The sequence below is a fragment of the Lepus europaeus genome, chromosome 5, assembly GCF_033115175.1.
Source record: "Lepus europaeus isolate LE1 chromosome 5, mLepTim1.pri, whole genome shotgun sequence".
In the NCBI taxonomy this organism is placed as follows: Eukaryota; Metazoa; Chordata; class Mammalia; order Lagomorpha; family Leporidae; genus Lepus; species Lepus europaeus.
The window spans coordinates 147,155,008-147,178,000 of NC_084831.1; the positions used below are offsets into that span (position 1 = coordinate 147,155,008).

The following is a 22,993-nucleotide window of genomic DNA, read 5'->3' on the forward strand; positions in this document are numbered from 1 at the left end:
AAAATAGATTCTGAGCAGGTTGCTTGGCCTCACAAAATAATCTTCCCCCTCCGTGAGTACAGTCCACATGATAATAATAAATTATCCAAGAAACAAACGTAGTTAAGGCTCTTGAAGGTCCGGTTCATATTATTTAAAACATCTATTCATACCAAACAAATAAATAGCCAGGAGAGGAGGAAAAAAATATAACCAAAATAAAACAATAACCAAAAAAATTCAAAAAATATATATATATATAAACTAAACACAACAACAACAAAAAAATTCCCGGGGGGCCTTTGTTTTCTTATACTCTACTTTGGACTGTCCTACTTGTAGTCTTAATTATACATCATTATTAGAGTGGAGTGTCATTCCGTGCGCTCTGGCTCGCGGCCGCTTCCCACGTCCCGCCCCGCCCCGCCCTCCCGCCTCCCGCCCCTCCCGCGCCCCTGGGCTTCAGCTGGACTGGCTCGCCATGCCCAGGGGGTGCAGCGCCTCGCTGTCCAACAGCCAGGTGCCGATTTGGTAGAGCAGCTGCGAGTACCAGTGGATGCCCGCGGGGCCCGGCGCACCTGGCGCGTCGGCCGCACCTGGCGCGGCCGGGTCCCCGCCGCGGTCCGTGCGCGCGGGCGCCAGCGCGGCCAGGAGCGCGTGCGCCAGGCGGAAGGGCGCGAAGGCGCGGTGTGCCCAGCTGTGCTCCTCAATGACCGCGTAGCACGAGGCCAGCACCCGGTTGATGAGGATGGTGCCCTGCGCCGTGAGCGGCGCGTAGGCGCCCGTGGCCTCCTCGCGGAGCGTCACGCTGTGCACGGCGGCTGGCAGCAGTCGGCGGTCCCCGTCGCGCTCGGCCACCACGTACACGCGCTGGCCAGGACGCACGCGGCTGGCGAAGAGCGCCCGGCGGCCCGGCGCGCCCCCCGGCGGCGGCCCCGCGCCCGGCGCCAGCTCGGGCTCGCCGGCGGCGGAGGCGTTGTGCGGCGCGACAAACAGCAGGTGCGCGGCGGTGAGCAGCAGCCGCTCGCGCGGCTCCAGCGTCTCGATCACGTAGAAGACCTTCCTGGCGCTGTCGTCGCGGTCCAGGAAGGTGAGGAAGTCGCTGTAGAGCAGCCGGCCCTGGTCGTCGGCCGCCAGCACGCGGTCCCCAGGTCGCAAGTCTTTCACCAGCTTCGTGCCGCCCTGTTCCAGGTGCACGGTGGCGGAGCCGGGGAAGCAGCCGCCCGATTTGGCCGCCACCGAGTTCTCTGCAGGCGAGAAGGGAAGACAAGAGGAGACGGGGTGTTGAGTGCCGGAGAAGGAGGCGCCTCGCGGGGAGGCAGGGGCGCGCGCGTGGCGCTGGTGCCCGTCGCGCCCTAGGCCAGGGATGCGCGCGGCTGCGGTGGGAGGAGACTCCAGGTGGGTTCAACGCAGCCGCCCCTCCCCCGATCCCCTGGCCACGGTGGCCAAATCCAGACGCGGGCACATTCCTCGCCGTCTCTGCGACTGCGCCGGCGGTGACCGAGGTGGCAGCCGGCGTCTCCTACGGGACGCCAGCTCCGCGCCTTCCTGCGGCCCCATCCCCCTGCGCAGCACACACCCGGCCTCGCCGCGGGTTCAGGATATTTGCTCTGCACTTGGATTTCTCAGGAAGCCTCCTAGAGCTCTTGCGGGCGCCGGGGGCGCACCCTCCTCCCCTCCCGCTCCTGGCGCAGGGCGCGGCGCCTCCTAGTGCGCTCCGCGCTGCCGCCGCCGCCGCCACCGGGGCTACTCGGTGAGAACCTCCCACCCCCAGCGCCCAGCCAGGGCGCCTTGGTGTTGGCCTGCTGAGGGGCGGGGGTGAAAAATAGCTGTAGTAGTTGTAGCAACTGGACAAACATGCCGAGGTGTGAAAATCCGAGGCTTCTGTGGATTTTCTAATTAAAATCCAATAAAGGGCCCGGCATTGTCATTGTGATTTCTGGAATCAATAGGGGACACTCTTGGAAGAGGAGACACTTCCATCCCCTTCTTCCCCCCCCCCCCCCGCCTCTTTCTCAGCCCACTCCCGCTGCAGCTCGCAGGCTGCCTCTCCCTATTTGCTCAGGTGCACCCCCCCCTCCCCGCCCCGTGCAATTCACACACAGACTCTCCAGAAGCCCGGGCCTCACAAGCACTATTTGCACAGCCCGGCCTCTCTTCCAAGCACTCAAGATGTGTATTTGAATTTTAAATAGCCGGGCCTGTTCGGAGCGCTGGAAGCGCCGGGTTCTCAAGGCCCCTTGACTACCCGCTTTCGGCAGCCCTCTGTCGCTCCGAGGCTCGAGGTCCTAAGGACAATAATTGAAGTTGGGGCGGAGCGCAGGGGGCCGGGGAGGAGGGGCGGGGAGGGGAGGTCCCCGTCTTCTTTTGCATTCCAATCTCCGGGATCATGCTTTTTGCAAATAGAGATTGCCAAAAGAATCTTCCTGCTGGAATTACCGAAGGTTTTTAATCTTCTCATCAGTTTCTCCGGCATGAAGTGCGGGGCTGGCCGCCGGAGCCCCCCGGAATGCGACCCGGGGCGCTGCCCAGCCCCAGTCGTCGAGTCGCACGACCCCGCTTGACACGCACTGCACCGCGCCCCGGCCGTGTGCGCCGAATGCCAATGAGCGGCTCTGCGCGCCCCGGGGTTCCGCCGGGCCTGGGCGAGATGCTCCGGGCGGGAGATTACCGCTGCTCATTTGTGAAGAGACCTCCAGGGACCCCCGCAGGGGGACCCCGCGGATGGGAGAGGTGTGGGAGCAGGCGGCGCACGTCGCGCGCAGCCGCCAAGGCCCAGCGGGGACGAGGCCAGGGCCCTGGGGCGTCCGGCCGCCTCCATCTCCAGCCCTGGGCTGCGGGAAGGAACCCCAGGAGGAGGTTCCCAGCACGGAGCCCCGGCGAGGCGCGAGCGCCACCTCCCGTTCTCTTCCCCGGGACTGCAAACGCAAAGGGTTGCCCTCCCCCCACCGCTGGCTCGGCGCGAAGCAGCCAGGAGTTTCCGCTCCTACCAAGTCTTGCCACTTGAAAGCGTTTTTCTACCAACCAAGGGGCGCGAAGCCGGGGGCGGGGAAGGGACAGAAGACAGGGTTTCTCGGGGATTCACCGTGAGCTCTTTGGCTCACCGTGCCGACTCAGGCCGAGAGGCGGAGAAACCTCCAGAAATAGTGCCCGAGCCGGAGTGGAGGCGTTTGCGCCTGCGGACAAAGCCTCGCCTCCGTAGCTGTGCCTCCCTGGAACAGCATGTGGCGTTGCAGGCTCAGGGAAGCCAGCCTCCCGCGGCCCCCGGGGCGGCCTCTGCAGCTGCACACCGGCAGACGGATCCTCGTCCCTGGTCCTGCCCCCCCTCCCGGGCTCAGGGCATCCCAGCTGGGCTCCTAATCAGAACGGATGCTTCTGGGCCGGCGGCCTCCAGATGTTGGAAGTGGTAACTCCTGGGTTTATGACCTCCCACCAGGCCTCTCCCCCAAGGCTTAGCAAGTGAGGGAAGTTAGTTTAGAATCCCCAGGCGCCCGCTGGGGAGGAGAGGGCACAGCAGGCCTTGTGCCTAGGCCAGCCGGCGTCTTCCGTGCTGGGGGTGGGGATTGGTTCCTAAGCCCCAGATGAGGAAAGATCTAGCCCAGACCTGGCTCAACCTGCAGAGACACAGCCTCTGCCCATCAAGTCTCAGTCCCGCCTTCCACAGTCAACTTTCTTCCCCCACCTCGGTGGGGGCTCCGGAAATGGCAGAGAGTGTGTGGGGGAGGGGAGAGGGGACTGCTCAGGAAGCCACAGCCGCCACCACCACCCCCAATCTGGGCTTGGGGACCGGGGACCTCTGCAGCCTCCAGGGTGGGGGCACTCCTTGGCCAAGCTGGTGGGATGCCCCCTCCCTCTGTGCGCTCCCACCCCTCCCCCTCTCCCCCTTGAATCAAGGCATGGGGCGCACAGGGCCATCCTGTGGGGCAGGTGCGAGTGCGGTGTGGGTATGGGGCACGGAGAGCGACTGCGTCCGTGCGAGGCCGGCTTACCTGCTTTCACGGAGCAGTGGATGTGGGCTTTGGACTCATAGTAGACCCAGTCGAAGCCGGCTTCCACAGCCAGGCGGGCCAGCATGCCGTACTTGCTGCGGTCACGGTCAGACGTGGTGATGTCCACAGCGCGACCCTCGTAGTGCAGTGACTCCTCCGAATGGTGGCCGTCCTCGTCCCAGCCCTCGGTCACCCGCAGCTTCACTCCCGGCCACTGGTTCATCACTGAGATGGCCAGAGCGTTCAACTTGTCCTTACACCTCTGCAGAGAGAAGGGGCCCGGAGACCCCGAACAACAGACATGTCAGTCTCGGTGGCCCCGCGGCCGGCCAGCCCTGCTCTATGTCAGCAGGCAATGACTGTCACGGAGACAGAGTGGGCAGTGGCAGGAGAAGGTGGGGGGAGAGCTGAGGACCTATCTCCAAATTCAGGTGCAGTGGGCACTCCCACCACAGCCTAAGCAGACTGAACTGCCTTTAAAACAAAGGAACTATGCATTTGACATCAGTTGTCCAAGGGCACCACCTCCACCTCCAAGCCCCCTCTTCTGTGACCCCGTTTTCCCACACCTGTGAGCGCCTCCTCACCCTTCTTCCGAGGAGGCTGGAGAGACGCCCAGGGTGCAACTTTGCATAAAGAATAAACCCTACAGTGTGCACTTAAAGATTCCGAAAGCCTTGCGTTATCTCGGGAACTTCCCTCCTGGCCTGTGCCTATCTGGGGTGAGGGAGGGCGGTGGGGAGCCGACAGCGGCGCTTGGGGGTGGGCCACAGCCCAAGTGGAAGGCTCCAGGTGAGTGCCCACTCCCAACGCGGGCAGGCCCTGCACGACAAACATTCTTTATCTGGACAGCCACATTCTTGTTCTCCATGAAACTCTTTCCTGCCCGGCTTTTCTGTGGTCTGATTGTGTTTCTTGTTTTTTTTTTTTTTTTTTTTTAACCTGTTCCCTGGCTCCCCTCTGCTTCTCTTGGCCCCAGCATAGAATGGTGTCCGGCAAGTTTGGAGGGCGGGGGGCTGGCTGGGTGGGAGGGGAGGTGGGGGATGGGAGCCAGAAAGGCCTGGAGCCTCTGAGCTCTGGGCCTCCCCCACAGAAGGAAGTTGTCTGTAAGAGTAAGGAAACCAGGGCAAAGGGGACCTCGGGGTGGCGGCCGCTCTCCCGTAATTCCCGGGTCACCTTCAGATAAGAATTTAATAGAAACCAGTTGAGTCAGGGGTGTGTGTGTGTGTGTGTGTGTCGGGGTACCAGCGCACCTCCTGGCCATTTAAACTGCCGCAGGTGGGAGAGGGGGCTTGAAAAGGCAGAGCTGGCCACCGAAGGATGCGCGGACCCAAGTGGAAGCAGGAGAGGCAACTTCCAGTTGACCTCTGCACCGGGTCGTGCTGATCAGCCAGGAATGGGGCTGCCGAAGGAAAGACTGTCCCTTTCCTGGACCCTAATTGTAGCAGGAGGGGGGGGGACTGTTGTCAGGAGGGGAGGACAGAGGGATGGCACTGCTGCCCACCCTTTAAGGGAAATAGGCCACACGGAGCAACACGGAGAAATCCCGAGTATCTGGTAGCAATAAAACCGAGTGCTGTGGTTGTAGACTTCAACATTTTACTACAAATGGGGCTGGGGGCAGACAGCGCCGGGGGTTGGCCCTGGCAACAGGTCCACACCAGTGGATTTCTGGACCTGCCAGCAGTTTTCTTAAGGGAAAGAGAGAATAAAGTAGGAAACGCAGAGTTGGGAGTGAGGTCATCTTGTGCCTTGAACGCGCTTTACATGAAAATCAATCATTCAACCAGGGTCAGCTTAGAGCCGGCATGTGGAGCCGGGCGCGCGCAGGCGCACACCACTCAAACGTATACACACACACACCCCACCACCAGCACCAGCACCAGCACCAGCACCCTTTCCGAGCCTCACCCCTACCCCAGCCCGGCTCCCTTCTCTTGGAGGGGGCGCGCGCAGAGGAAGCTTCTAACAGCTTCCCACCCTGCAGCCAGAGAGAAGAGGACGGGATGGGGAGGATTCAGGGTCCCCAGCACCCTGAGCCGCGCCTCCTGGGCAGACAAGGAAAACCCCGGTAAAGATCCCCAGGCCAAGCCAGGCCCGGCGACGGGGGTTGGCGGCTCTAGCTCTGGCCGAGGGTCGCCCCGGTCGGCACCCGGCACCACGCTGAGCGCAGCTTCGGCCTGCCCTCGCTGGACGCTCCCCCGCCCTGCCTGGGCGGGCTGTCGCCGGCCAAGCCGGGAAGCCGGGCCGGTTATTAATTCATTGGGTCGTGTGCCGCGAATCAAGCCCGACTCTGTGCAGCCACCGTGAAAGCCAGTGGGGCCGCCGGGGCCGGGCTTTGTGTCGGCGGAGGCCAAGTTGTTCCCCACGCCTGAGCTGCTGCCCACCTCCCGGTCTGCACAGAAGCGCAGGGCAGGGACTGTCACCGCCAACGGTGCCCCCAGTGCGGGGGAGGGGGCGTCCCAACTTCCAAAACGAGCCTCGGTCTCTAAACACACCTCTTGACAGCCCCTCCTCCCTACCTGCTGGAAACACAGACCCCTCTCGTCGAAACCGAAGACCCCACACCTGAGCGCCCTTCCCTGGCGGCCCCAAAGCACACAGGAAACCCATCCAACGTGGAGTCCCAGGTGGCCCCCCCCCCCACCGCAGCCCCCAGAGCCGCCCCCTCCCGCCAGAACCCCGAGTCTGCGGCACCCTCGCCGGGCACCCGGGGCCTGCGCGGGATAGTGTGTGTCTGTCTGCGCTTCCCCGCTCCCGAGTTAATATTAACCAGGAGTTCATGCGTTCCAGAACTGCTCTGAAAGTTCCACTGGGGACGAGCCTGCCATGGCTGAGGGACTTGGGCGGCAGTCGCCTTGGAGAGACACAGAGGCCGAGGGAGGCCAGAGAGAGGCGAGGGACACGCACCTGGGCACAGGGGCCAGGTGGGCATTCAGTGAGGGGCAGGCTCGCTGGAGAGCCCGAACCTGCTTCGGCCCCCACCCCCCAGCCTCCCACCACTCCTGCACCCCGGCCCCCGCCCCCACCCCTTAACTCTTAGAATCTGGAGAAGGGAGGACAGAGCGGGTCAACCCAGGGGAACCCCGAGGACCGCCACGGCCCCACCCCGACTTGCACGTTCTAGGGGACGCTTGTGGGGTCCGTGGAAGAATCCCGGCCCGGTTGTCCCTACCCCACCCCCACTCTGGCGGGCCTTCCCCCTTGCTTTTGTGTTGGGAACGGGAATAGCCACTGCCAAAGGAGGGGAAAAAGTATTTGTTTTCGTTTCGTTCGTCTGAGGGAAGTTGACATAAGGTCAGAAGTTCAAATGCTGCCTGCGCGCGCGGCGGCGAGAGTGGCCCGGCGCGGGGCGTCTGGGCCCTGCGTCCCTGAGTAGGGCGGACAGGGGTGGAGGGGACGGTCCCGGCTGGAGGATCTGGTTGGGGAGCCGAGGTCCGAGGGGACCCCCGGAACGGGGCGCGGCCCGGGGCAGGCCGCAGGAGCCCGCGCGCTGCGCCGCAGCCGTCGAACCGGCCTCCCTTAGCGCGTTGCTCCTCCTTTCCCAGTCCCGCCCGCCCCCGCCGCCGCCGCCGCCGGGGTAATTATGGCAGTAGGAGCACTGCTATTAGCTCTTACGGTGCCCGCGCTCGGGCGCGTGGAGCGGCTCGAGCCCAGCCCCGTGCGCACTGAAACCCTAGCCGCGGGATCGATAGCCCCGGAGTAAGTGGAGCTGAAATGTGTCTGCCTCGGTGCGCGGCTCCGCGCGCTCGCAGCTCTGCCTCTGCGCGGCGAGAGGTCCCGGGCCCTGGGCCGGGGCGCGGGCCCGAGAACCCACCCTCGACCCCCGGGCCCCCTCTCTGGCGGCCGCCTTGCGCAGACCAGGGCGGACGCTGACCTGCTCTGCCTGGAAGACCTCGGGTGTTCCCCACCCCCGCCGGCGCGCTCTCTCTCATCGCCTCCTTCCCGCTGGTGCTCCGAGAGAACCCAGGAAGGCCCTTCTCCGCGGGCCAAGGGGTAGGGTGCCTTGGGCTAGCCGGAGAACTCTTTCCAGCCTGTGCACGCACCGGGCACCCTGTGGTCCGCGCAGAGTTAATTGTGGCTCGCGCTGCTTTCTGGCACAGGCGTGCGCGTCCACACTCGCGGTCCAGATTTAAGGTGGTCGGGAGCAAGATGAGGGAGAAGAGGAAAATGGACCTTGGCCGCCCCTTTCCTTAGCTCCCCAGCAAGCCCCGGGGGTTCGGGTAGGAAAGTCCAGCAGCCTAGGGGGAGGCAGCACCTCTCGGCTTCCCACCGGCACCCTCCTGGTGTACTTGCGCCCTACCAGCGCCGTTCTGTCAGCCGCTGTGCGCACCTAGCCCTAAAGGTAGGACTTGAATATTTTAATAGGGCAATAAAAAGGATGTTGACCTATATTTGCAAGGAAACCCATTTCTAGCTTCAGTTATACATGCACGGAGTTTCAGAAAGTCTAGAATTGGCTGGGAGACTGGCAGCCCAGAAGTCTCAAAGGAGACGGAAGAGGGAGGGAGGAATTCGTGTTTTGAATTCTTTTTTCCACCCCCCTCCTCACTAATATTTATTCACCCCTAATTCTTATGCAAGCAGGTTGAAAACTAAAGTGATGCAACGCCAATAAGTTCTAAGTCCCTCCCCTAAGGTACCCGGGCTGGAGAGAATGAAAGAGCATCCTTAAAGAAATATCAATAAATTCACACTCTGATGGACACAATTGTGGACCGTGGAATGGCAATGCAAGCTATGTGATACAGCCGGGGGCTGGTGGGGGGGCTAAGCCGAGCCACCTCTGGATCCCCTGCCTTTTGTCAGAACGGCTCCCTGGCTTCTCCAGTGGAGGATTCTCGGGTGGGGGAGTAGAGGGTGGGGGTAGTCGTGGGAAAGCAAACCCACAGAGGAGGGAGACGGTGCAAGCAAGCGCTGAGCTCCAGTGCTCAAGGCCACGTTTGTACAGTGACCTAAAGGCCACTCTCCGGAAGAGATTCCTGCCTCCGCTCTCCATGTCCACTCCCTACTTGAAAAAGGTAGACACCCCCAAAGTAAACGTCTCCCCAAGTTACAAGCCAGGAGCAGAGGCAGGCTGGGACAGGCCATCTCAGCCAGGCTCATCCGAATCCGGGCCACAATGGACCCTGTCTCCTGCACTCTCCCCCACCCCCACCCTAAACTTCTCCAGCGGGACCCTCACCCTCCTTTCTCCCGCACCGAGAGGAAGAGGTGCTGGGCAGGCAGGTGGGCGAGAGAGGCTGGTATTGCCTTCCGAGCTGCCCAACAGGAAAACAGTCTGGAACTGCTGGGTGATACGTCGCCCCCTGGAAAACAGCACATTCCACCCCCAGCGCCAGGTTCTACCTGAGTCATCAGCCTGTCTGCTCCTGTGTTTTCCTCATCCTTAAATATGATGTCGGGGTTGTAATTGGGGGTGAGTTCCTTAAATCGCTCGGAGTTTCTCGAGATCTTCCCTTCATATCTTCCGCTGGCCCCTAGGGTCTTCTCCGCCACGTTGGGGATAAACTGCTTGTAGGCTAAAGGGGTCAGCTTTTTGGGGTGCCGCCTCTTCCCAAATCCCCTTCCTGGTCCGCACGCCAGCCCCGAGCACATCAGTAGCGAGGAGACCAGAACCACCAGCAGACACCGCGCCAGCAGCAGCATCTCGTCCATGGAACCCGATGACTTCAAAGCTGTCCCCGCGCGGGGCTGTGTGCGCGAGTGCGCGCGTGTGCGCTCTCTTGCTCTCTCCCTTCCTTGCTGCCCTCCGGCTCGCTCGCTCGCTGGCTCGCTGCTTCGCTCTTTCTCTTCCTATATAACCTTGCCCGCCGCTGCTGCGGGGGACTCTCCACCGATCCCCACCCAGACAGGGGCTCGAATGGCAGGCTGCCGGTCGCTGATAACGGAACACATCGGAGTTGGGTCGCGAGACAGCAATCAAAAGACAAAAAGAGTCTGATTTTAAATGGTAGCAAGGCTAGAGAGCTTGTGAGAGAGGCTGCCTTTAGCACTATATTATAGCTGGCAGGCGCGCATCTGATTGGCCGAAGCGGCACAAGCTTGTCTTCTGATGTTAACCCTGAAGAAGACTACATTTTTTTTTGTTGTTGTTGCTGTTGTTGCTTTCTCTTCACCTGAACGCTCCCAGTTCAAAAAGAAAATCCCGGCGAAGAGAGAGGTGGGCGGGAGGGAGGAGGTGCATGTCTTAGGAGAACATCAAGGGTTGCCTGCTCTGTGCACTTGTCTGCATTTTCCCCCTTTACTGCTCCACAATGGTAGGTGCTTCAATCAAAACCAACTTAAGTTTTTAAAAGACAGTCCAGCGTCTCCCCCCGCCCTCCCCAAAGCTTCGATCATCAAGCAAATCACCCTTCAAATGTTTCAGGGACAAAGCTGCCCAGATCTTACTTAATTTTTTTTTTTTCCCCAGAGACTTGATCATGTGGGCTGGGTCTCCATGCATTTGGAGGAAAGAGCACGTTGTACCCCTTCCTGAACCTTCAGCACCCCAGGACAGAGGGCACTTCTGAGTGACCACAGCTCAAGCCATGATTGTTGGAAATGCTTTAAGAGCCTTAGAAAAACTTGCAGGTACTCCTTTATTGTGTCTGCATTGGTGCTTCCTGTGGAAACCCTCTGCAGATGGGATGGAGCCGTGCTCAGGGGGCAGGTGCTGAGCGGACGGAGGGGCCACGGGGTCTGGGCGCCCGGGAAAGAGAGCCAGAGCAGTGTGTGCGTGCAGGTGGAGGCCATTGTGCCTGCGGGCAGCAGCAAGTGGGCAAGGCTGCATACACACCACCCCCACGATCGATCAGAGCGAAGTGCAGGGCAGGGATGAGCTGACTGTGGAATTCAGGCTCCTTGCCACGGGGTGCGGAGCTGGCCTCACGGAGGGCTCTTGGCAAATCAGTCTTCAGGGACTGGAGCCGGCCAGACCTTGGAGACTGCTGCCCGAGAGGGGCCTTTGGTGGGGACAGTGCTCTGGGGAAAAGGGGGAGCATCTTGGAAGATCAGCAATAATTGAGCCCTGAACCTCCAAAGTCCGAAGCTCCCCCTTCGTAGGAAAGCTGCTCTTCCCCTTTGAGCCCCTCCCCCACCCCACTCATATACAATAATTCCTCTAGAAGAGGGCAAGGGAGGGAGGGTTACTCATGTGGAATGGAAACACTGACCCTGAGGAATAATCAGATTCTGCGAGTGTGGCCCTGTGAAGTTGCAGGCTCTCCCCTGACCTCAGCCACTCTGCCTGCAGCATGGCAGCGGCGGCAGCGGCGGGGGGTGTACAAGCATGGAGGGGGGATAGGCGTGGAGGTGGGGGGAGGCCCAGTCTGAGGCTCAGCCCTCGAACAATGGGACGTTCCCAGCAGGTCTCTCTGCAGATCAACTTTCTTATTTCTTCCTCCCTGCCCTTTTCTTCCTCCCCTCCAGTCGCGAGAGAGGGGTGCACACCCCCAGAGGCACGCGTGATAAGAAGCATGTAGGGCAGGGCTAAGAGACAGCCCGATGAAGCCTGGGCAGCCTTGAGTCCCTTCCCCCATGCCACCTGTTCTGCTCTGATTTGTGGAGAATCAGAACCCTGGGAAGAACCCAGATCCCCGGGGCGAGGTGGGAACGCAGCACCCGGCATCCCAAGGCGGGCTGGGCACGCAGCCAGAGTGTCCTCAGAACCGAGACAGCAGAGCTCAGCTGATGCCTCGGGGCGAGCGAGTGAGTCCCCAGGCCCCAGTGCCTGTGGCTGTGTCGTGTGCTCCCAGGAAGAACAGCTAGGAGGAAGGACCCACTCTCCTTTACCTAGGAGGCCAGCCTGCTTCTGGGGCTGCCCGTGGGGCGTGTGGCGTTGGCGCTGCAAAGCTGGACAGGAGCCCTGGCCCTGTAGGACCCTCGCTCAGCTACCGCAGCCCTGGCACCTGGTCGGGCCTCAGTCCCTTCCCAGTCCTTCCTTCCCTTACCACCCCAGGCGCGTGCAGAAGGGCCTCGGCGCCGGGTCGCGACCCTGTGCCTTCCCTCCTGTGCGCAGACCCGCTGGCGAGGCGCGCGCCCAGCGCAGCGACTCCCGCACGTGCAGACTGCGCGCTCTGCGTTGTGCAAGGTGGGCGGGCAGAGGTTTGGGGGTTAAAAAAAAAAAAGAAAGAAAGAAAGAAAAAGAAGCCTGAACTGCACAGGGCTCCTCGTGCACGCGACTGGACTTGGGATGTCCGCAGGCACGGTCAGCATCATGGCACTGCGCGGGGACTCCCGGAGTCTGTCAGGCCGCCCCGCCCGGAGGCGCGGCGCCACTCTCCCCTCCATCTCCTGGCCAGCCCTGGACACCCGGAGAGCCTGCCAGGCCCGGGGTCCTCGCAGTAAAACAATGATGCACAACTAAACATGCCACTGATGCCTGATCCCTGTCGTGGATTGGAGAAAAAAAAATTTTTTTTTAAGAAAAGGAAGTCACAATTTATATTGGTTGTCTTAGAAACCAGGGCGCAGGGCTGAGGCACCAGGGGTCGCCAAGGCCTCTGTTCCCTGCCTCCCCTCCTGTTCCCCCCACTTCCCACGTCCGGACTCCACTGGGTTCCTCCTCCAGACACCAGGTGGCTCCCTCTCTTTGCCTTTGCCCCTCCAGACTTGGGCCCCTCCCCGTGCCGGCCAGAGGGTTCAGTCCCCGGCCTCTGCCTGACAAGGCCGGGCAGCCCCATACCCTCAGGATCCATTTCTAACTTGTCTGGGCCCTACCCTCTTTTCTTCCTGGCGTTGCCTCCCTCCCTCCCCTCCTCCTCCCACCCCCCATCCCCCACCGGGCAGCCCTGCCCTGGACAGGTGGCTGCTCCAGTCTTCTGCCTCCAGCCCCCCAGGGAGGCGCCTTCCTGGGCACTACCCCTTCCCCTGCCTTCCGACCCCGGCCGCTAGATGGCCTCCTCACTCTGCCTTCGGGCCGACACTGGGCTGGGTTGAAGGGGCCAGGCAGCAGGCTGGCCTCCTCAAGGGCTCCTCCGCGTTCCCGTCCCCACTCCCGCTTCTCCATGCCTGCGCCCGTGGGTCCTGCACCCGTGGGTCCTGTGCCCAGAGCTCTGGCTGCCCCACCCTCTGGGCTCTGTCTCAGCGTCCAGGCCCTCCGGTCTGGCTTCCCAGGTCACCTCTCCTCTCTGCTGGGGCCTCCCTGTTGGTTTCTCCTCTTTGTAAGAATCCTACACAAGTTCTTTTCGAATTTGTTCCAATTCTGGAAAATTGAATGTCTGTCTTTCTCTCTGGGATTGCCAGCCAGGGCTCCCCTCTGAATTTGGGGGGTGCTGCCCCTTAGCCCTGTTGTCCTAACCCCATGGCCCTCTCCTGCTCCCCAAGCCTGGAGGATGTGAGACGCCCCAGGGAGTCCAGGGGTGCCCTGCAGGCTGCCTCTGACTGTAGCTTAAGTGCAGGTGGAAGGAACAATCCTCTTCCCAGCAGCAGCACCGGTGGAGGGTGTGGTGCGGCTTCCGGCTGCTTGGACTCCCTGCATCCATATCCCATCGCACTTGGGCCGAGAGCAGCCAGCTGGGAGGCAGCCACCAGGACTCCCAGGACCGGTAGGGACTGTGGCCGGCACGAGGAGCCGACTCTGCGGATCGACTTCTGCTGGGCTGGGTGCTTTGCTGTGCAGCTTGGCCCAGCTCAGTGGTGTGGGGCACACTGGGCAGCTCCCCATTCCCTGAGCCCCGTGACTGGGGGTAGAAGCTGGATTCTTCCTGGCTTCCGTTACTCTTTGAAACAGGGGTGCTGGTGATATCGCGCTGACTGGGACCCCAGCCTTCACGTTTGCCGATGTTGCTCACCAAGCCCCCTTGCCAAAGGCTGTAGATCCCTGGGGTGGTGCTTGCTCCGGGTCCTTGCTGTAGCAGGGTGGACCTTCCAGTGCTTTTCCTGAGTCGGCAGTCATGACCACCCCTCCCTAGGACTCTCGCGCCCAGAGAGCAGAGCACCAGTGCTTCTTAGCGGAGGCCTTGGCCTGCAGCTCTGGGGAAGCTGGAATGATCACCGAGCAGCCAGGAAAAGGTAACACCTTGCTGCGGCAGGTGGACATCCCACGGCAGGAATAAGCACACTGCGAGCAGTCAGCCTGCAATATGCTTTATGCCTTCTCTCTCAGACCCCTGCCTACCTCTGTGGAGCCACTTAACCTTTGTTCTAGGCAACGGATGTTTCTTCTTAGGCCTAAATCATGCCTCAGGTATGTGGCTCCTTACCGTGGTTTCATAGCCATGGGCCGGGACACTCGGAGCTATATTTGTGAGTTGAACCAGAAATCCGAGTGTGGACAGGTGGCCTTGTGCCTGGGCAGTAAGGGACAGAATAAGATTCCAAACCTAACTCTTCTGATCCTAGGTTTGCATGCTGTTCCTTGCACACAGCCACCTTGGAACTGTACCAGGAGACTATCACTGCTCCGATCTTTGAACCCAGTTAAAATGCAGATGCCCTGGGAAGTTAAGACATGAAACCCTGTGCACATTGGAATCACCTGGGAGCTTTTGAAGCAAGAAGCCAACACACAATGCCTGGGCCCCACCCCCAAACAACCAAGTCAGAATTTCTGCTTTGCTAATTTCCTGGTGGGAATCCCCCAAATCCCAGGGATCGGGGTGGAGAAGGGGCAGTTTGGGTGCAACTGCTTGGCCCCAGATCTCCAGCTGGCTCCCCGCTCTGGATGTACACCTGCCCCAGTGGGATGCCCTTGCACCCTGGGACCCCTGGAATGGAGCTGTACCCCAGGTCCCACACAGAGCAGGTGCAAAGTTTGCGGTGTGTCTGTTTCAGGTTCCTTACGAAGAGGAGGTGTTGGCAGATGGGTAGGGTGTGTGGGTGTAAGCGGAGGTATATCTGTGTGTGAGGATGTGCCAGTGTGTCGTAGGAGACACCCAGCAGGTGCAGGGTCAGGGTGTCTGAGGGATGTGAAGGCTCATGCAGGGATCCAGATGCAACAGGGAGTGACGGCTCCTCTGGCAGCAACAGAGCGTGACGTCATCTGGGCAACTTCTGTTCCAAGGTTTGCTTTACAAGAGAGAAAGGGATGCAATGGGGACCCGCGGAACACAAGGGCCATTTCTTCACAAGAGCAGACTCCTCTGGGAGATGCATTAGGCCGGGTGCGCCGTGGATGCCCGAAGTCGTGCTGAGCCTTGCCTCCGGCAGCCCAGCAGCCCTGCCCCCACCTCAGCCTCCTCCTGGCCTGTTCCTTGCTCTCCCTCTGGGCCCAGGCGCTGTCGCCACCTGGCCTCAGAGGAGCTGCTCCCCGGGTGCAGTCAGAATGAAGAATCCAGAGTGCCTTCAAGGCTGGATTTTCTAGAAAGACTTGAGCTTGCATGCACCGTTGGCGATGGTTTGCTGGTGTCCCTGTGCGTGGCACGTGGAGAAGGAGGGCTGCCTTCTGGAGATTGACAGGACCCTGGTCCAACCCCTCTCCTCGGAGCCAGGACTCCTGGGCCAGCCACTTGGTTGTGGAGTGCCGGAAGCCCTTTCAGCTTCAATTCTATGAATCATGGTGGTCTTGATCTCGGGAGAACTGATGGAGCTCAAGAAGCAGTTTCTTTGAGAGTGGAGAAAACTGGACACCAGACACTGCCCTCTGCCTCCAGGCTGGTGCACAAGTAAGGGCCCACACAGCATGCACCCGGGTCCCGCACTGCGGCATCTCTCAGAACACGGCCCGCCGCGTGCTGGGAGCCAGCTTGTGGCCCTGGACGCTGGTCTCTGCTGTTTGCAGCACCGCTGCCAACCCTGTGTTGGCAGTTTGGAGAGGAGTCAGCAGGACCTTGGAGAGGCTGCTCAGCCTGCTCCCCAGGGTATCTGGGCCCCTGGGAACAAGAGGGGCCCCCCGGGCCCCTGCTGCCTTTCCCAACCCACCCCTTAGAGGATGTTTCCCTTCCTTGCTTTCTTGAAACTTCCCAGTGCACACTTCCCAGTACCGGCAGAGTCTGTTGGGGGGTGGAGATATTTGCAGAAATAGGTTTGGGAAGAGGGGTGGGCATAGGGAGGGCGTGGGGGAGGGGAGGCTGGATGTCAGGAGGTGAGAAAGGCCCAGGAAGGGAACTGAGGCTGCCACACACACACGCATTTGGGGTTTACAACCTCAGCAAAATCCACCGGATCCCAAACACACAGGTTTCTTACTTGTAACTCCCACCTGACCCTGATGTGGCCAGGAGAACCCCGGGGGGGTCGCCTGTGACTTGTTTCTTCCTCTGTGGCTGCAGGGTGTGTGTGTGTGTGTGTGTGTGTGTGGAGGTGGTTTGCACCGAGTAGGGCTAGTGTTCGGTGTGGAGGAGTTCCTGATGCTGAGACAGGAGCCGCACTCCAGGGAGAGCTGTGCAGGGCACTCCTGGGCTTGCACAAAACCGCAGGCGGAGCCGCGTCAATGCAGACCGCTGGAGGCTCAGGGCTTCGCGGGGCTCGGTCGGGCTTGGCAGGGCGGCAGGAAGGCTGTGGAATGCTTGCTTGGGACAAAGGAGCAACAGCTTTATTGGGAAGGCTATGCCTTGGCTCTCCCAGCTGTCTCTCATGAGTGGCCGTGCACTCACGGGAGCTGCAGCCAGCGAGAGCTCCTATCTTCTGGATGGATTTGGGTCATAATCACATTTGCTCGTTCGGTGTTGATCAAGTCTTTTCAATTAAATCTGAATCAATCAATATAAGCCACCTTATCAAGGAGGTGCCCTCATCCAGGTGAGGAAAGTGACGCGCACGGAGATTCCATAGCCCGCTGGAGATCCTACACTTGAGCCACAAGTCAGAGAGGGAGCGTCTGACCTGAGAATCTCCCAGTCGGCCACCAGATTTCCCAAAGCATCTGTATTGTGCTCAGCACTCCTCTGCTCGCTGTGCTAAGGGAAGGGCGGGCAGGTGGAAGGAGGTCTGTATCCTCCAGGAATACAGAGCAGGCGGCCACGACTGCGCATGCGGGAACAGCAGAGCCCCCGGAGAGGATACAGAGCAACCTCGGGGCGGAGACTGGGCTCGGCAGGAAGTGGTTCAGGGAGGGGAGAGCACGAAGGGTGCCCGAGGGTGGCTGCCCTCATCCTGCCCGTCCCATGGCCCCTTGTACAGCCCACAAGGACGAGTACCACTGGGCACTGAACTGTCACGCTTCTCACTTGTCCCCGAGGGAGCTGCCCACTGCTGTCTTGTCCACTTCACAGCTGAGGAACCTGGGGCTGGCAGGGCCCCTGGGAGATAGTGACCCAGACTCCTGGGATGGTGACCAGTGATGCTCACGTGTGAGTGAGGGTCCTTGAGCCCCCAGGGCTCCTCTGCCACAGGAGTGCATCAGCGGAAGCACCTGCCTAGCAGAAGTATACGATGTCATGCAGAACTGGTGCCAGCACACAGGGCACCACGGCTGACTTTGCCCAAGACCACTTAGCTCTGAGTGGCCAGCGTGGCGTCTGGGCTGTCCTGAAGCTCCAAGCTCCACCTGCCCAGGTCCAGGAGAGATGCCCAGCATGGCAGCATTTCCTAGTGAACCGAGGTGTCAGGCTCTGAGTAGTGGACACAAACTCAGGGCTTGGGGCTAGAGATGGTTCAAGTTCATGACTGTCTAGGATTCCTTGATGCCGATGTCTCAGATTACTGTAGGATGACATAAAAGGTGGCATGCGAGAAATCTGTGATGGAACAGGCCTTTCCAACTGGACCCTCAGTGGGATGTCTCTGCTTGCCGGCTCGGGGTTACCTCCCCAGTGGAAGTCCGGACAGGTCCCGTGGCTCCGGAAGGCAGAGACCTATAGACTAGGGGCTCCCGGTGGGTCCTATGTCATCATTCGAGCTCTGGCATTCTCTGATGAGGAATGGCAGGCGCCTGGTCAGGGCTTCCCAGGAGGAGGTGGCCTGACATATACCTCTTCTTTCTCTCTTCATGGCCAGATTGCAACTTTAGCTGATTTCAATTTATTTGTCAAACAGATTATCGGCAGCGGCACTTTCTGTGATGTGCGAAATCCAGCCGACAGCATGATTCCCCGGAGTTACCTCGAGGCACGCGGGCTTCCCTGGCCTTCTTCTCCCCAGGGAGAAGCTTCCTGTTGTTCTGGCCCGATGCACCGCCTGTGTCACGGGCTGTCTCGTACCTTTCGGGTTATTGGGTATGTTTATTTCAGTACCGTTATGCCTTCTGTCTTGGGTTGTCTTGTTACTTGGTGAGGGCGTTCATCTCCTAGGGCTGCTGCAGCCATACAACACAATTGAGTACTTTAAAACAATAGAAAGTTCTCCTCTCATGGTTCTGGAGGTGGAATGTGTGTATTTTGTTGTTTCTTTGAAGGCCAAAGCTGTGTCATAGATTTATTTGGAACTTCCACTGTGGCTAAGCCAGGGCTCAACCCTGAGTCCAAGGCATGACTTGGAAGACCTGATGTGCGTGAACTACCTGATGGATTGCAGACCCTGTTCCCATTGCAATCTCATTGAACCCGTAAAAGCATCCTGCGAGGTGCTGGGGTGGGCGCACCATGCCCGGTTCACACCCCTGAAGGTGGGACCCCAGGGGGGTTCCCTGACTTCTCTGAGAGCCGTCACAGAGAGCTGGGATTAGATGTGGAGCTCTGCCCTTCCTTCCAGGGTCCTTGCTTGGCTGCAGACTGCAGTTCCTGGTTCTGGGGTCTCTGTTCATCAGCTTTTGATGACCTTGGAGAGGGTGGACTTCAGATTTATTCCTCTGCTTGCATTTCTACCCCTTCAACATGGTTTCCCATTCCATGCCTGGAGGATCTTCTGCCTCAGTAAGCTGTCGTAATTGGCCATGGCCACACCCATGTGTCTTGCATTCTGTCTCTCCTGGTGTCCTCCCTGACGTGTGTCCATCTCCTACCTTTTTTTTTTTTTTAAAATTTTGACAGGCAGAGTGGACAGTGAGAGAGAGAGACAGAGAGAAAGGTCTTCCTTTGCCGTTGGTTCACCCTCCAATGGCCGCCATGGCCGGCGTGCTGCGACCGCCAGGTGCTTCTCCTGGTCTCCCATGGGGTGCAGGGCCCAAGCACTTGGGCCATCCTCCACTGCACTCCTGGCCACAGCAGAGAGCTGGCCTGGAAGAGGGGCAACCGGGACAGAATCCGGTGCCCCGACCGGGATTAGAACCCGGTGTGCCGGCGCTGCAAGGCGGAGGATTAGCCTAGTGAGCCGCGGCGCCGGCCCATCTCCTACCTTCTTGACCTGTGGGTCCAGAGACTTCTGACAGCTGCCTGAGGCATTGAGTGCCATGGGTGGCTGGCCTGTATGGTTGCTTATAATCCCGTTTCACTTTGGAAGTTGTTATTTGGAGTTGGCATTGGGGTTGCCATTTGTGTCCTCAACATACTCACTGATGTCAAGAGCCTCAGAGCCTCAGTCTTACCCATCTTTGTAGGTCCCACAGCTCCTAGTGCAGAAGATGCTGAGCAAATGTTGTCAATCAACACCAATTTCTTATTGTTAGCTGGTGAACCAGTGGCATGCTGGGAAATGCACTTTGGTGGGTGCTATTTAGAAAGCAACTGACCAAAACAAGGCAGGCAAAGAAGCAAACACTAACGACCAAAGACAGCATTTCAGGATCCAGGTGGCTTCTTTTCTTCCCAAGAGGAAATTGGAAACTTGGATTTTGGTTGAGGACAGAGTTGAGTCCAGAGAGGCTGGAGAGAGGGGAAGGTTGTCTTTCTCCTTTTCAACATGTTGTACCCTTGGCCAATGAGCCCACAGCACAGCTAGGAATCACCAAAGGGCTGCAGCACATGACAGAGGGTTTGGCTTGAATCAGATTCACTTTTCTGGAGCCAATGGGTTTGAACTGGGTCGGAACCCTCTTTGATGTCCACCATCTGTGTGACCTTTGGCGAATATTCAGCAGCCTGGCATCGATTTCCCCATCTGTAGAATGGGAACAAACACTCACACGTTGGGTATTATGGGATTCACTGAGTTCCAGTGATGATGTATGCACTGTCCACAGCCAGTGCCTGGAGCCCAGCTGTGTCCTGTGAGTGACACAAGGCTTTTCACATTTAGACTGGCTGGCTTCCCTGGTTAGGTCTCTGTTTGGGAGTGACTATTTTTTGTTGTTGCAAATGCACTTAATAAGATCCAAGGTGATTTGATGCAAAATGACTCAACTGTTTTTAAACAGAATAAGCCTTAAAAACACAGTTCTTCAGTTTGGCCAAAGAGGAAATTCCATCAAACTGGGTTCATTGAAATAGTCTCAGTTCCTGTTGAGGCACATATTCCCTTCAGGGGTGGGGAACGTCTAGCCTGTGGGCTCTAGAAAGGCCTCGAAATCATTCAGGTTGGCCCTGTCAAGGCAAACACAGGTGGGACTCAAAATTCAATAATTCTATACCAGGCTAATTTTTTAAAAAAATTTATTTACTTATTTGAAAGGCAGAGTTATATAGAGAGAAGTCTTCCATCCGCTGGTTTACTCCCCAGATGGCTGCAACGGCCAGAGCTGCACCCATCCTAAGGCAGGAGCCAGAACTTCTTCCGGGTCTCCTATGTGGGTGCAGGGGCCCAAGGACTTGGTACATCTTTTTTTTTTTTTTTTTTGACAGGCAGAGTGGACAGTGAGAGAGAGAGACAGAGAGAAAGGTCTTCCTTTGCAGTTGGTTCACCCTCTAATGGCTGCTGCGGCTGGCGCATCACGCTGATCCAAAGCCAGGAGCCAGGTGCTTCTCCTGGTCTCCCTTGTGGGTGCAGGACCCAAGGACTTGGGCCATCCTCCACTGCACTCCCGGGCCACAGCAGAGAGCTGGCCTGGAAGAGGGACAACTGGGACAGAAACGGCGCCCAACCGGGACTAGAACCCGGTGAGCCGGTGCCGCAAGGCGGAGGATTAGCCTATTGAGCCACAGCGCCGGCTGGGACATCTTCTACTGCTTTCCCAGGCCATAGCAGAGAGCTGGATCAGAAGTGGTACAGCCAGGACTTGAACCAGCTCCCATATGGGATGCCAGCACTGCAGGTGGCGGCTTTTTCTGCTATGCCACAGCACCGGCCTCAGCTAATTTTGTATGGCCTGGGAATGATATTATAAATACCCAAATGGCCTTGGGCAGAAAAATGTCTCCCCATCCCCTAATGGCTAAGCCACAGTGAATTTTCCACATGGAAACCCTGGTGAGATCTGTCCCCTTAGTATGTGCATGTCCCTTAGGAAGAGTCCATACCCTTAAAAATAACTCTGGAGTTTTTCATGTACGGTGTGGAAACTCTCCTTGTCATTCTGGTTCCTTAACTATATGGATTCTGTGCGACAGCCTGAGCCAGTCCAAGAAAGTTTCGTCGTTAACAATGATGTATTATCAGAAGGCATTTAATCCTTGCAGGGGTGCTACTCGAGGTAGAGGTTGATCACTTCTTATTATCTGCCTTTGACAGACGGGGAGATTTAGGTCTACAGAGAGTCGCAATGACTGTGCCTAGCGTCACGACTCGTAATCCACTGATCTCTCCACTGGTCTCTCCATTTCTCCGCCTTTTTATTTAGGAGTTGAACGTGGTTGTGCTTGACCACTTTGAACTCAACTCTTTCGGCCTTAAAGCTTGAGCTGCTGGGGGTATCTCGGGGCCCAGGCTCTGCATCACACTCAAAATGCACTTTGTTTCCCTACGGAAGACTATTGCTTCAATTCCTGCACCGACTCTGTCCGTGAGATCCCGCTGTTCCAACCAGCAGTTTGCCCCCAGAGAAGGGAGACTCCTAATCGGCGTCTTCCCTTGAGAGTGCTCAGTGTCATTTGTTTCCACAGATGGGGAGGTGGAGGAAGCCTGAAGGAGGTCGGCTTGGGGGAGGGCAGGATGCCAAGAGAAACCCAAAGGTATGAGATCAAGTCAAACTCAACACTTTTCCTCTTGGTCTTTTCAGTGTGAGGAAGGCTTACCCCAAAGTACACAAGCCAACAGACGGAATCACAACTCTCTGTTTGAGCAGTGCCCAGACAAAGCCTGCCCTTGGAGTCCTCCTTCTGGGTCCATCCCGCCATGGTAACCACTGAATTCACTGGACCATGGTAGCAGGCCAAGTATGTGCACGATTGTCTTGAATTCACTTGTTTCTTTCCATTGGCAGACGGTGTTTGAATGTTGTATACATGTTTTCTTTCATAGCCTGACATATTTATGCCCCAGTTTTGTTTTGCTCCGTGGAGGAGGGGGGACGGTGGGAGGTGATGGAGTGGTTAGGAGATCCTTTGTGTTAGATTGGTCAAGAACACCAATGGGTGGCTCTTAAAATTCTGCCACCCAAAGGCTGGTGTAGCCACCTCTCTCCAGGACACACGCGTCAATGGACTTGGAAGCAATCTTAAAATTGCATGCCAGTGTGACCACGTGGCATTTTCATTCAGCTATTAATGAAGAAGTAGGTAGACAGGCTTTAGATACCTTAGGCAACAGCTCCATAAAGGAGGCAGTAAAACACGTAATTAGGCAAATCAAATAAGGCACAGCAACAAATTTCAGATATTTAGTCACATGTCATTTCCCAGTAATTTACTGTGTGTTTAAGTGAGGTCTGTATTTTTATAATCCCCTGTTAAAATGAAAGTAATAGCAGAAGTATGGCTTGCTTTTGAACATCACTTAGTCACGTCTCTGGGTGTTAAGACAAGCGTGGTATAATTTCAGCTGGTAGAGGGGAAGAGCGAGTAGAGGATCTTTCAAGTACAACCCTGGAAAACCCAGTGGTTGCATCCATGACCTTTGCAAGTCTGTAGAACCACATCTAGAGGAATCCTTGGAGTGTAATGGTCTCTGTTCCGATTTATGTTAGGCAGCTCCGTATCTTTAACGATTATGATAGCTTTGCTCAAATATGCTGTAATGTGACAACAAATCCATCGGTCACCTTTCTTTGTAGAAATAATCAATTCTAATCAGTAATTGCTTTTGGGCAATAGTTCAATTCTTCGGTCATCTTTTGGCTTCCAGCATCCTACATCATTTGAGTAGCTCCAGCGGCAGCAATACACTCTACTATGAAGGTATTCAAGGCCAGATGGCGTTTATTCCTGTGCTTAACCATCAAGTTAATAGATGGATCACACTTCCACGTTTTATGC

The 22,993-nt window shown here is 58.1% G+C and overlaps 1 protein-coding gene across 1 annotated transcript; it reads right to left on the reverse strand.

Annotated features, from left to right (window-relative positions):
- Positions 1-441: 441 nt before the first annotated feature.
- SHH (sonic hedgehog signaling molecule) lies at positions 442-9,626 on the reverse strand. Its single transcript, XM_062193823.1, has 3 exons — positions 9,318-9,626; positions 3,969-4,230; positions 442-1,226 (listed from the first exon to the last, which is right to left on the reverse strand). Exons 1-3 carry the CDS (start codon positions 9,624-9,626, stop codon positions 442-444), a joined length of 1,356 nt encoding a protein of 451 aa, XP_062049807.1.
- Positions 9,627-22,993: the final 13,367 nt, after the last annotated feature.

Coding starts and splice junctions, on each gene's coding strand:
- SHH (XM_062193823.1), bottom strand. CDS start 9,626: ATGGACGAGATGCTGCTGCTGGCGCGGTGTCTGCTGGTGGTTCTGGTC. Junction 4,231..9,317: donor CAGACAGGCTGATGACTCAG/GTAGAACCTGGC, acceptor TTCTCTCTGCAG/AGGTGTAAGGACAAGTTGAA. Junction 1,227..3,968: donor CCACTGCTCCGTGAAAGCAG/GTAAGCCGGCCT, acceptor TCTCGCCTGCAG/AGAACTCGGTGGCGGCCAAA.